Genomic DNA, 14,185 nt, shown 5'->3' with positions numbered 1-14,185 from the left:
AGGTCAAACAGGTGACTTCTCTGTGGGAGTGAGTGTGATTCCTGAACTCCTCAGAGACTAAGTAAACAAACAACTCTTAGAGTGACGTGTTCATGGAGAGACTCACATCTGTGAAGGAAGCTGGAGGGGACTGGGTTGTGTTTCCCCCCCATAAAGCTTAACTTTCCTTTATGTGCTGACCACTATCATGCTTATTTCTCTTTCCTAGCCCTCTCTTTAATGTTTTAGACAAAAATATTTTTGTCTAATAAAAGCCAAGCACAGCTTATCTCAAACTAAAGTATTATTTCCCACCCCAAATTGCTCCCTCCGATATTCTGTAACCCAGTAAGAGGTACCTCATTCAATCAGTTTATGGATTCCAAACCCCAAAAAGAAATTGAATTCTTTCCCCGCCTTCACATTCCTACATCCGATCACAAAGTGTGATACATTCAGAGTCCAATATTTACTTCCTACGTCTTTTCATTTCTGTTGTCAGCAATTCTATTCCAAACTACTACCTCACACATTTATTGTACAGTAGAACTACTGTGATAGCTTACTTTTACTAGGCTATGGCGATCAGTTGTTTGGTCAAACACCAGTCTATGTGTGGCTGTGAAGGTATTTTTAGATGTTAGTAATATTTAATCAGTAGAATTTGAGTAAAGTACATTACCCTCCAAGGGTAATTCAATTAGTTGTCCAATTAGGGTTGTTCAATTAGTTGAAAGCCTGAAGAGAAAAAAACTGAGGTCCTCTGAAAAAGAAGGATAATACCTTTGGACTCAAGACTGCAACATCAACTCTTATGGAATTTCCAGTCTGCTTGGACTGCCCTGTGGATTTTGAAACTGCTGATTGTAACAACTGTGTGAACCACTTCCTTAAAATCTTTCTCTCTCTCTGTATATGTACTTACATACTCATATATATTTTTTTACTGGTTCTGTATCTTTGGTGAATCCTGACTAATACAACCCTAACTAGCTTTCCTCTACCATCTTTTACTCTCGTCCAATTCATTCTCCATACAACAACCATGACCATAAACCTAAAGAGATTACTTCTTTAATTAATATCCCCCAGAGAGCTTAGAAAAGAGGCAAAATTTATCCGTTTAATTTTAATTCCAGTTTGGTTAACATACAGTGTTATATTAGTTTCAGGTGTTCAATATGGTGATTCAATACTTCCATCCATCACCCAGTGCTCATCATGACAAATACACTCCTTAATCCCCCTCACCTATTTCACCCATCCCCCACCCATCTTCCTTCTTGTAACCATTAGATTGTTCTCTATAACTGAGGCTGTTTCTTGCTTTGTCTCTATTTTTTCCTTTGCTCCTTTGTTTTGTTTCTTAAATTCCACATATGAGTGAAATCATATGGTAGTTGTCTTTCTCTGATTGACTTATTTCACTTAGCATTATACTCTCTAGCTCTATACATTTTGCAAATGGCAAGATTTCATTCTTCTTTATGGCTGAAAAATATTCCATTGTATATATATGCCACCTCGTCTTTGTCCATTCATCTATCCATGGACACTTGGGCTGCTTCCATAATTTGGCTACTGTAAATAATACTACTGTAAACATAGGGTTGCATGTATCCCTTTGAATTAGTGTATATCTTTGGGTAAATATTCAGTAGTGCAATTACTGGATCATAGGGTAGTTCTATTTTTAACGTTTTGAGGAAACTCCATACTGTTCTCCAGAGTGGCTGCACCAGTTTGCATTCCCACCAACAGTGCAAGAGGGTTGTCCTTTCTTCACATCCTCACTACTACCTGTTGTTTCTTTGTGTTTTTGATTTTAGCCATCCTGACAGGTATGAGGTGATATCTCACTGTGGTTTTAATTTGCATTTACCTGATGATGAGTGATGTTGAGTATCTTTGCATGTGTCTATTGGTCATCTGGATGTCTTCTTTGGAGAAATATCTGTTCATGTCTTCTTCCCATTTTTAAATTGGATTATTTGTTCTTTGGGTGTTGAGTGTTATAAATTCTTTATACATTTTGGATACTAACCCTTTACTAGATATGTTATTTGCAAATATATTCTCACATTCAGTAGGTTGCCTTTAAGTTTTATTGATTGTTTCCTTCATTGTGCAGAAGCTTTTTATTTTGATGAAGTCCCAATAATTTATTTTTGCTTTTGTTTCTCTTGCCTTAGGAGACATATCTAGAAAAATGCTGCTACGGCTAATGTTAGAGACATTTCTACCTGTGCTCTCTTCTAGGATTTTGATGGTTTCCTGTCTTGCATTTGGTCTTTAATCCATTTTGAATTTATTTTTGTGTATGGTGTAAGTGGTCCAGTTTCATTCTTTTGCATGCAGCTGATCAGTTTTCTCAACACCATTTGTTAAAGAGACTATCTTTTTTCCATTGCATATTCTTTCCTGCTTTATCAAAAGATTAATTGACCATATAAGTGTGGGTTTATTTCTGGGTTTTCTATTCTGGTCTATTGATCTATGTGTCTATTTTTGTGCCAGTACCATACTGTTTTGATTACTGCAGCTTTGTACTATAACCCAAAGCCTGGAATTGTGATGCCTCTGGCCTTGCTTTGCTTTTTCAAGATTGCTTTGGATATTTGGGGTAGCCAAATTTTTGTGGTTCCATATAAATTTTAGGATTTTTTTGTTCTAGTTCTGTGAAAAATGCTGCTGGTATTTTGATAGGGATTGCATTAAATGTGTAGATTGCTTTGGGTAGTGTAGACATTTTAACAGTATTTGTTCTTCCAACCCATGAGTATGGAATGTCTATTTGTGTTGTCTTCAGTTTCTTTCATCAGTGTTTTATAGTTTTTAGGGTACAGGTCTTTCACCTCTTTGGTTAGGTTTATTCTTAAGGTATCTTATTATTTTGGGTGCAATTGTAAATAATACTGTTTTCTTAATTTCTTTCTGCTGCTTCATTATTAGTGTATAGAAATGCAACAGATTTCTCCATATTGATTTTGTATCCTGTGACTTTACTGAATTAATTTATCAGTTCTAATGGTTTTTTGGTGGAATCTTTAGGGTTTTTCATATAAAGCATCATGTCATCTGCAGATAGTGAAAGTTGTATTTCTTCCTTACCAATTTGGATGCCTTTTATTTCCTTTTGTTGTCTGATTGCTCCGGCTAGGACTTCCAGTACTATGTTGAATGAAAGTGGTGAGAGTGGACATCTTTGTCTTGTTTCTGACCTTAAGGAAAAAGCTCTCATTCCCCCCCCCCCCACAACTGAGTATGATGCTCTGTATGGGTTTCATATATGACCCTTATTTTGTTGAGATATGTTTCCTCTACACCTACTTTGTTGAGGGCTATTATTCTAAATGAAGGCTGTACTTCATCAAATGCTTTTTCTTCATCTATTGAGATGATCATATGGTTTTTATCCTTTCTCTTATTGACGTGATCACATTGGTTGATTTGCAAATACTGAACCACCCTTGCATCCCGGGAATAAATCCTACTTGACCCCTCGGTCTTCTTTTAAATCCTTAAACATGTGCATATTCTTTTTTCCTTTTAATGTTTATTTTATTTTTGAGAGAAAGAAAGAGACAGAGCATGAGTGAGAGAGGAGCAGAGAGAGAAGGAGACACAGAATTTGAAGCTGGCTCTGAACTGTCAGCACAGGGCCTGACATGGGGCTTGAAACCATGAGATCATGACCTGAGCCGAAGTTGGACGCTTAACTGTCTGAGCCATCTAGGTGCCTCAAATATGTCTATATTCTTTGCTGCCGCGGTCAGGACCCTCTTACATGCAGTGCCTCTACCTGAATTCATTTTTCCCCTCACATTGGTAACACCTACTTATGCTATAGATACCAACTTGAATGTTGTTTCTTATCCTCTGAGAAGCCTCATTGAGGCTCCAGAACAAATTAACTATACCTGCAGAACTCTGTATATTTTCTTCAGAATACTCAGTGCACTTACAGTTACAGATTTAATATTTGTTTTCTCCACAATTCTGGAAGCTTTCCACAGATACTACAGTGTCTTTGCTCTTCCTCCATGCATCTAGTTTATACACAGCCAGCCTAAATGTGTATTTGAAATCAGTGAATGAAAAATTAATAAGTGAATGGATGACTGAATGAGCTTTTGCTCTGGCATGAACCGCTGACTCCACTGCCTTACAGTCTTGGCCACTGAGCTGCTGAATGCGTCACACCGGCTCAAGTAAGTGAACGTCTGGGTCAGATCCTGCTACAGTCATGAGAGGCTTTTACACAAACTCATGCTCACCACAATTATGCCACTGCCTCCGCATTGTTTAACAGACTGGCAACTAGAATCTCATCCTAGTTTAGTAAAAGTTTTGTAATCGCCCTCCTCAGTCAAATGATGTCTCCCTCATGTATGTGCATGGCTGCAGAGTTAGAAGATCTAGAAATCAAATGTTAGCGAAAGAAGTAATACCAACTACAGCGGTATTTGCAGCAGGAGCTAACACGATGGGATTGCTTACTACACTCCAGGTACTGTTAGTGATTTACACGTATTCACCCAATTAATCCTCAGAATAACCTTATGAAGTCTTTTTTCTAACCTGTTTTTTTTGTTTTTGTTTTTGTTTTTGTTTTTTTTACAGAGGCTGTAACTGAGGTGCATAAAGGTTAAGCAAAACTCAAGGTCACAAATATCCTCTAAATATTTTGCCTTCTTTTAAGGCATATACTCTCTGGAGGGCTGGAGTGAGGGGATCCTTGAAACATCTTCACCGCTAGAGAACTTTTTCATCAGTCCCAGGTACATTCCTTTCCAGCCAACTCTTTCTGTTCAGAGTTCAGGGTAGACATTTCTGTGTTAGATATGTCAGGCTAGCTTGTATTAGACCAGCTTGTCATCACAACATAAATAAGAAGGTGGATAAATATCTTTAAATGTTTGAAAGCATAGACTTCTGGTTCTATTAAAGATGAAGTAGCTCCATTCCTCTCAGGGCCTCCCTCTTGTTGGTAAAAACAAAAACAAAAACAAATAAAAACAAAAACGGAAAAATCCCCCTAAACACTTACAGATAAAACAAATAAGCAAAGGAACTGAGTAACAAACAGCAGTGAGTCCCTGGGTTTCCTTCTATCCTGGACAGGATGCTACAGAAGCCTCCAGTCCAGAACCACCAAGAGACTCAGACAAAAAGGACGCTAAGAAAACCCAGGTTCTCCTAGCCAAAGTGGAAAAGAATGGCCTTAACAGAACAGAAAACCTTTTGGCAATACCTGCCCTACTCCAGACGAATACCTGTGGAAAATCATACCTGCTACCCACCTCCAGGTTTCGGTGGGGCCAAGCAGGTTGCTGATGTTCACCCCACCCACCCTCTGAATCCCCGGCCAGGGTAATGTCAGCGGAGTCCAGGGGCAAAATGAGCCTCCACTGTCACCTGGCAGCATGAGACTTAATGAGGGAGTGTGAGGTGACTGGTAATGGTATCTGCTCCTTGTGCCTCCAGCCCTACTTGGGAGTGCACCAGTGGGGAGCTGAGCTTTCCCCCATACCCTGCAACAATAAGGCAGAGTGAACCAGCTCTCTGCTCCCCTGCTTAGTAGCAGTGGAGCCCAAAAAAGAACTGAGCTTACCTGGAGGCAAGGAGGCATGCGCCAGTGTCATACTCTCTGAGAAAGAGCCATCAGGGCTGAAGATGTCTTCATCATCAGGGATGAAGATCAGGGCTGAGATGGATCTCAGCCATGTGTGGGCAGGCAGCATGAGTTGGCACTCCATTTTGCTAGAGTTGTGTCAGTAGTGCCCAGTAGGAAGCTGAACACACACACACTCACATGGTGCTTGCAGCTACACCTCAACAGGGCTGAAAAGGTGTTTCATATGCCTAGCTGCTGGAAGCCGAGCTATCCAACCAGCCTGATGGCAGAGCCCGGGCGGTGGACGGATCGGGACTGCATGGCGGCCCACTGACAGTGAAGCTTCTTGTACTCCTGCTTTTATGTAATGTGGCCTTAGCGTTGGTCGGGGCAGCCCCCCTACCAATGAAAGTACCTGGGGATTTGTCAGTTGGGGAATTGCCCACAACAGACCCCCCAGGAAAAGAACCATTGGGGAAAGAAAGAAGATTCCGCAGGGAAATTATGTGGCCCTACATCCAGCCCTTGCCACTCCCTATAAAGACTCCTCTACCTAAAGGAAGGATAGCCCCATATGTTTCCCAGCCAAGGAGGGGGACAAATGGGTTCAAAATCCCCTATCTGGCAACAAAGGAATGTATCCATGGATACAAGTTACTCCAGCCCCTAGGCCCACTTGGCCCCCAGGAGGCATTCCAGATGATAACTGGACCTGGTGGGTTAAGGTACAGAATGATTCATTAGTTCCTAGGTATACATTGTCTCTCTGGGAATGCATAAGGCGTGGGTTCCCAGGGCCCTCCTGGCTCCCTCCCGGCACCCCAAAGTGAATACTTTTGTCCCTTGTACTGCAAATGGTACAAAGGAACAATTAAGAAGTCATGTCCTTGTAAAACATTCCACTTGAGGTGTTGAGAGCTAGATGACCTTGAAAGGGCAGGAGGGAATGTTACAAGAAAATAACTATGTTGTTCCCTAATGGGTGACTACACAAAGGAACATTTTTAGAATTAGGTAATGCCGAGAAACATAGATAACACACGCTACAAGGAATTTGCTAACAAATATAATGCCATGCTTGCTACAACAAAGCGGCCAGTCTAACACACTGCTGTTGTCTGTATCCATGTATTTTATTTTATTTTCGCCAATGCTGTTCATCCTTCGGGAACCCCTGGACCTGCTGGGGCTGGACCCCGGCACCTAACCTACAGAACACCTAGCCCAGCCTTCCTTACACATGCTCAGAACACTAGCACTAGCCTACAGTTGGGCAAAACCATTTGACACAATCCTATTTTATAATAAAGTAGTATCTCATGTAATTTATTGAATGCTGTACTGAAAGTGAAAAACAGAATGGTTGTGAGTACAGAATGGTTTTGAGTGTTATCGGTTGTGTGTTCTCCTGTTGTAACTCCATGCCACCACCCAGTATCACAAGTTCCAGGAAAAGGTCAAAATTCAAAACTGAAGTATGGGTTCTATTGAATGAAAATTGCCTTCACACCGATGTAAAGTTAAAAAAAATTACACGCCAAAACTGTCGTAAGTTAGGGACCATCTGTACTAAAAGCAAAGAATTGGCAAATGTATTTACAACTGGCAAGATATAGCCTTCAGAAACGAAGGAGTAATAAAGACATTTCAGATTAAGGAAAGCTATGAAAATTTGCTCTGTTTAACAAAACTACCTTTGAGTGATTGCTAAAGTAAGTTCTCTAAACAGAAAATAAATGGTAAAAAAAAAAAAAGACCTGGGACCTCAGTATTTAAAAAATAACATACAACAGAATGAAAATAAAAAGGCAAATATCAATACATGTGAGACTCAGCTAAAGCAGTACTAAGAGGAAAATTCACAGCACTAAATGCTAAGCACTAAAAAAGAAAGGTCCTAGAATATATAAAATAATTTTTAAAGAGAAGAATAAAGTGGAGGATACTGATGGAAGTGTGGTACTGATGAAAGAATAGATGTATAAACCACTGAGGCTGAAGAGAACCCAGAGAAAGACCTATACAAGTGTGTTCAGCTGATTTTTTTAAAAGGTACAAAGGAATCCAGTGAAAGGAAGGGCTTTCAACAAATGGCTCTGGAGGAATGAGACATCCATGGAGGGCAGAAGCACCTCAACATAAAACCTCACAATTTATATAAGTATTAACTCAAAACACAATAAGGACCTAGATGTAAAATGTATAACGATAAACCTTAAGAATAGGAGAAAAGAGGAGAACATATTCAAAATGTACAACTAGTCAAAAAGTTCTTAGAAATGACACCAAAACAATAATCCATTAACAGATTCATTCAGTTCCTACTGTGAAAATACTGTGTCACAAAACATGTTTTAATTCACTGATGCATTCTTATATGTATATATGCATATACACATATTTACACATATTTTAAAACTATATATAGTTTGTACTAGAAAAAATGCTGGTGCCAGGATATATTAGGTAATTAGTTAATACTTCAAACGTTTTGTACACAAAGGGTTGATTTGATTAGAAATACTCCACTTTTTCCACTTTTATTTATCAACAGTCTGTACATTTTTAATGTCCAGTGTTCTTCTATTCCCCATCTGAGGGATGAACCTATTTGTCTTGCCTAATACCTTCCTTAGGGCTGTCTGCATGTCTTTGTTTCTGAGACTGTAAACGATGGGGTTAAGCAGAGGTGTCAGCACTGTGTATGTGACCGCCATCAGCATGTCTTCACGGAATGAGTCCCTGTCCTTGGGCCTCAAATAGACAAAGCCAGCAAATCCATAGTGTATGCACACCACAGTGAGGTGGGAGGAGCAAGTGGAGAAGGCCTTATACTTCCCCTTGGCAGAAGGCATCTTCACAACTCTGGACACAATGAAGACATAGGACATCATAATGAAAACAAAGCTGCCCACCAACACGAAGGCAGAGAGCACAAAAATAGCCATTTCATGATGGAAGGTGTAATCACAGGCAAGGCAGACCACAGGTGAGATGTCACAGAAGTAGTGCTCGATGATGTTGGAGTCACAGAAAGACAAGTTGAATACAGTGATGACGATGCACAGAGAAACCAGGAACCCAACCATCCAAGAGGCCATGATGAACTGAAAGCAGATCTTATGGGTCATCAAGACCTTATAGCGCAGTGGGCTGTGAATGGCAGTGTAACGGTCGTAAGACATGGCAGCCATGATGAAGCAGTTATTGGCTCCCAAACCAAAGAAGAAAAACATCTGTGTGGCACACTCAGGAAGAGAGATGGCCTTGCTATCTGACAGCAAGTCCACTAGCATGCGGGGGATGATTGCCATAGTGGTACAAGTTTCTGAAAAGGACAGGCCACAGAGGAAAAAATACATGGGGATGTGAAGGTTGTGACTCAGCTTGATGGCCACCATTATGCACACATTTGCAGCTAGGATGGTCACATGGGAGAAGAAAATCATCACAAAGAGGAGACCCTGCGAGTCTGGGAAACTGGAAAACCCCCACAGAAGGAATGTGCTCGCTGTGGTATGATTGCCCATCATCCTAATGCAGGCAGCAACTTTCTTCCAAAGATGCAGAGCTTCTTGAGGTTAAGACTCTGAGTGGAGTCTTAACCTGCCACTGCACAGATCTCACCTAGACTTTAATCAGGGGAACTGGAGGAAGTTTCAGGCAACTCTTCATGGGAGAGTCTGAGAAAGGGATGCTAAATACACTGGATTGATGTCAAGTTCAGGAGTTAGAGTGATCAGAATGATTCTAGTATGAGAATCTGTATGAATAACTGAGGGTGGGCCCAAATATCTTCTTGGATCCTACTCACAAAACACACTCTTATCTCTCTCTTTTCCAATCAGGATCTGAATGTAATCAGGAAAATAGGAATAAAATTGCTTTGTTCTCACCAACTGAATTTTGTGATGACACATTTTCAAATACTTTTTGAGATCTACTGGTAACTTGGTAGTTTGGTGCGCTTAGTAAACTATTGATTCAATGAGCAATATAATTCAAAAATTTAAATTGTTTAAAATGAATATGTCATTTAAAAAATTTAAGGAGGTTAATGCAATACTTTTTCATCAGTACATCACCATGAACCAGCTCCAAAGGTGATAACTGTAGCAATGAATAGACCATAGAAATGAAGATAACATGTTGTAACTTCTGCTAGATTTCTATCCATAGCAGTATTCAGTTCACAAAGATTAAAAACAAAGAGATATACAATATTATTTGCTTTTTAATACATATCAATAATTTTAAAGTTCTTAAAAACTTCTCATTGAAGTTTTTTTCCATTGTGTATATACAATATAATGGAGTAGTTTGAACTTAACGTGATTTTGAAAGTACTGTCTCATTCTAGAATGGCATATTCTGGTCATAACATTCTAGTCAACTTTCGAGTTTTTAGCAAAACATCCAGGATATTTTCTAGCAGGTATAGTTGTTATGTGGTTTGCCCTGAACTGCAGATCTGAATAGAATCAGCTCAAATTTCTCAGATCAATTTGGGAAATCATATTTCTATTTAGATTTTTCATTAAACATCTGGTCTTATAACAGGTGAGGACAGAGAAGTGATAGGAAGACACTTGATAGAATTTTAATTAAAAAATTTTGTATTATTATGTTTATTTGTTTTGAAAGAGGTGGGGAGAGAGAGACAGACAGAAAGACAGACAGAGTACAAGCAGGGAGGGGGCAGAGAGAGAGGGAGACACAGAATTAGAAGCAAGCTCCAGGCTCTGAACTATCAGCGCAGAACCTGATGCAAGGCTCAAATCCACAAGCTGTGAGATCATGGCCTGAGCTGAAGTTAGACGCTTCACCCAGATGCTCCAAGAGAATTTTAATTTTAACTTCAGTCACTGTTAAAGGTGAAGGGAAAGAAAAATAGTAAAGTATCAGCAGTGGAAAATGAAGCAGTGTACAAGAGAAAGAAATAAACACTGTCTGGAAATTCTTCTATAGGGTTCACAAAGATTAAAAACAAAAGAAGACAAGAAGAAAACAAATATATTGTGAGTTGAAGAGTTGCTGTTTTCTATTTGCATTGTTGTTTGTAGGCAAAGAATACAAGAGGAGTCAGGCCAGGTAACCAGTACCTGCTTAATACTTATAATGTGCTGGGGTTAGATAGAGCTGTCTCACATAATCCTCACCAGTCTATATGGAATTCTCATTCTGATTTCTAAAAGATGAAACCAAAGCACAGAGTGGTTAAATGACTATAGAAGTCATTAATTCATTCAATACATATTGACTAAATGCATATGATGTGCCAAGCATTTTTCTACATGGGAAACAACATGGAACCAGACCCATAGGATCTCTGTGATGTGAGAGTGAATGACTGCTTTTGTCTGTGGAGTCAGGGAAGCTCCCTCTCTGAGAGGGTGACATGCTTAAATGAAGACTAGAATGGCAATATGCCACCAACAGGTGAAGATCAGGGGAGAGAACATTACGGGTACGGTTCAGAGCCAACACAAAGATCTATGTGGCAAACTCATCCACCCAAGCGGTCTTTAACCTAGACCCATACCACGCTCCGTTTCCTTGGAAGGTTCCCTGTCTATTCACCTCTAAAGGAAATGTTTTTCCATTCTCATTGCTTCAACTACCACTTACCTTGTGTGATTCTCCAATTTCTGCCCCCACCAAAAAAGAATCCCCAATGTCCTCTGGCACATTTCCAGTGCCAGTGTGCCCTCTAAGTATTGAACGCAGAATTTTCATATTTCCCCCATCAGACCCAATTTTGACTCTTTCCTCACCTTTATTTACCATTAAGCCACTTACAAAATTCCAGATGTCTGATTGCCCTCATCTTTTTTTTTAATTCCCCCTGCTATAGTTCTGGAACTTTCCCACAGGGTGGATATGGTGCCTGCATAGTTGTTATTAGGCATAAATCTGTTGCGTCTTTATTTCATTCACCACCCTGTAACCAGATGTTAGATTCCTAAACACAGGATATGTTAAGTCACTGATAGCATCAAAAATAGTGAATAGCTGTGTATAGGAGGAAATCAATATACCCCAGCATGATGTCCAATCCTCATCACAACTGATCCCCAAATACTGCTCCTGGCTCAGTTTCTATCATATCCTTTTATCTACCCAATCAGGCAAAGTACCCTCCATTTTCCATGCACCTCACGATCCTCATGCTGCCGTGCCTTTTCTCTTTTTCAGATTTTCTTTTTAAGTTTATTTATTTATTTTTGAGAGAGAGAGAAAGAGAAAGACAGTGCACGTGCATAGGAGAGGCAGAGAGAGAGGATCCCAAGTAGGCTTCGCACAGTTAGCACACAGTCCCATCTGCCAGTTGAACCCACCCATGAACTATGAGCCAAAATCAAGAGTCGGACGCCAAACCCACTGAGCCACCCAGGTGCTCCTGCTCTGCCTTTTTTACATGGTGTTCTCTCTGCCTCCATTTTCCCTGCACCATTTTATTTCCTATCAGACTTTTACTCATTTTCCAGGCCCTAGTTTAGATTAATTTGACTCCTCATTCTCTCTTGTTGTCCAAATTTTCTAGGTTCTACGATCCTAACTAAAAAGTGTCTCCTGCATTCTACTCTACCTCTCGTTTGGATTTTTATAACAGCCTCACCTTTTCCTCTCCCAGTTCTATTCTTCGTCTACCGCCAGCTTTTCTATGTTCTACCTACAATCATGCTACATCTCTTCAGTGTAGGCTTCTTTTAGATCTCCTTTGCTTACACACCAGATAATTCTAATAACTTCTAATCTTTATTGCACGAGTCAGTTACACAACCTCCTACATCCTCATAGCTATCCTAAGAGATAAGTACTATTACTATGATCATATTTGCAGTAATAAAACTATGGCTTAGCAAGGTACTTAATTTGCCAAAGGTGATAAGGCTGTAAGTGTGCACATGCAGTGTGTTTACAGCAAGGCAGTGAGTCTGGAGACCTATTTGCTTGATAATAGGGCTAGTTGATAATAAAGCCTCCCACACGAAAAGTGCCCTGGCATGGCATCCAAGGTCTTACCTGTCCAGCCTCATTTCCTGCTGCTAACCTTCTCTATATGGGGAACGTCCCACTGTTTCCAAAAAAAGTACGTCCTTCAAGGCTCTCCTACTTTGCACATGTTGTGTTTTTTTTTTTCAACGTTTTTTAATTTATTTTTGGGACAGAGAGAGACAGAGCATGAACGGGGGAGGGGCGGAGAGAGAGGGAGACACAGAATCGGAAACAGGCTCCAGGCTCCGAGCCATCAGCCCAGAGCCTGACGCGGGACGCGGGGCTCGAACTCACGGACCGCGAGATCGTGACCTGGCTGAAGTCGGACGCTTAACCGACTGCGCCACCCAGGCGCCCCAACATGTTGTTTTTTATAACCTGTAATGGTCTTCCTGCCCTTCTCTGCCTGCTAAAACTTAGCTCTCATGAGCAAATGATTCAATGTCTCCTCCCTCTTGAAGCCTCCTCAGGCCTCCCTGGTTGTGTTGGTCATATCTTCTTTCAGATTCACATCTCATTTTATTGTGATGAGATGAGGCTTTTTTAAATTTTAAATTAAAAAAAAAGTTTTAGCTTGACTCCTATATTTGATAGGGCAGAGATTTATTTTAAAATTTTGTCTCTCCCAAGTTACAGGGTAAGCCTCATGAATGCACAGTTTTTGCTAAGATTAGTTCACAATCTGAAGGAACAAATGGGATAGCATATTCTCCAGAAAGCCTCCATGGTTACCACTTCAATGTACTCATCAATACACTACTTGGTCGACTCAGTATTTATTTTATTCGGACATGCACTGAAGATAATTAGTTGCTCTCTAAATAGATTTTAAGAGTAATGTTACCTAGTAGTGTGAGTGCATATTTAGATGCTTTATACATTCTTATTTTAATTTACAAGAGGTGAACAAAAAATTTCTCAAAATTCTAGCAGTGGTTGCGGAAAGTCCAGGAGAAACCATTTGTGAACTCTAGACATAACCCCTATTTACTATAGTATTGAATCACATTTGACCTACATAAGTGATCATCTACTAAGGGGCATCCCAGTATTGCTAGAGGAGCTTTCTGAAAACAACACATCTCCACTCATATCCACAAGTTTTTTGCAAGCTTCTCCGAGAAACGTCCAGGGTGTGAGGGTATATGTACCCTGCACAATCTTTCTCACGGTTTTTGGTTGAAAAGTTTTGACTTTCATGATACATTATTTTCATATATGTTGATGGTAAATTCTGTTTTTAAAATACTATTCTAGTACATTAGTGGTAGAAAGTTATGTCAATATGACATTATTTCCATTCTTCCCGATGACTTTGTTAGGTGCTGGAGAGCAAGACGCCTATCCAATTTCTCAGCCCTTCTGTTTGTTTTCCCCAAGCCCTGCCCTCTTTATTAACCTGGCTTTTGCCTTGAGTTTACTATCCTATTCTCTGTTTTCAGTTCTCCAAATCTTCCCTTGTGGGGTTTTTGGATTCCCTCTCTACCCAGAAGTAGGGAGTTGACATTTTTGATTTCTAGCTTCTCTGAGGCCACAGTTTCTTTAATACCTCCTAACATGCTATTAACCCCATGGGTACTTAATTATTAA

General features: G+C 40.0%; 1 protein-coding gene across 1 annotated transcript; it reads right to left on the bottom strand.

Annotated features, from left to right (window-relative positions):
• Nucleotides 1-8,136: 8,136 nt before the first annotated feature.
• Nucleotides 8,137-9,129, bottom strand: LOC102959861 (olfactory receptor 10T2-like). The gene has a single exon (XM_015537927.2). It carries the CDS (start codon nt 9,127-9,129, stop codon nt 8,137-8,139), a length of 993 nt encoding a protein of 330 aa, XP_015393413.2.
• Between the last annotated feature and the right edge of the window lie 5,056 nt (nt 9,130-14,185).

This window comes from Panthera tigris, chromosome D1 (assembly GCF_018350195.1).
Source record: "Panthera tigris isolate Pti1 chromosome D1, P.tigris_Pti1_mat1.1, whole genome shotgun sequence".
Taxonomy (NCBI): Eukaryota; Metazoa; Chordata; class Mammalia; order Carnivora; family Felidae; genus Panthera; species Panthera tigris.
The sequence above is the reverse complement of the archived record's forward strand: the minus strand, read 5'-3'. Positions and strand labels throughout refer to the sequence as shown.

Coding starts and splice junctions, on each gene's coding strand:
- LOC102959861 (XM_015537927.2), bottom strand. CDS start 9,129: ATGATGGGCAATCATACCACAGCGAGCACATTCCTTCTGTGGGGGTTT.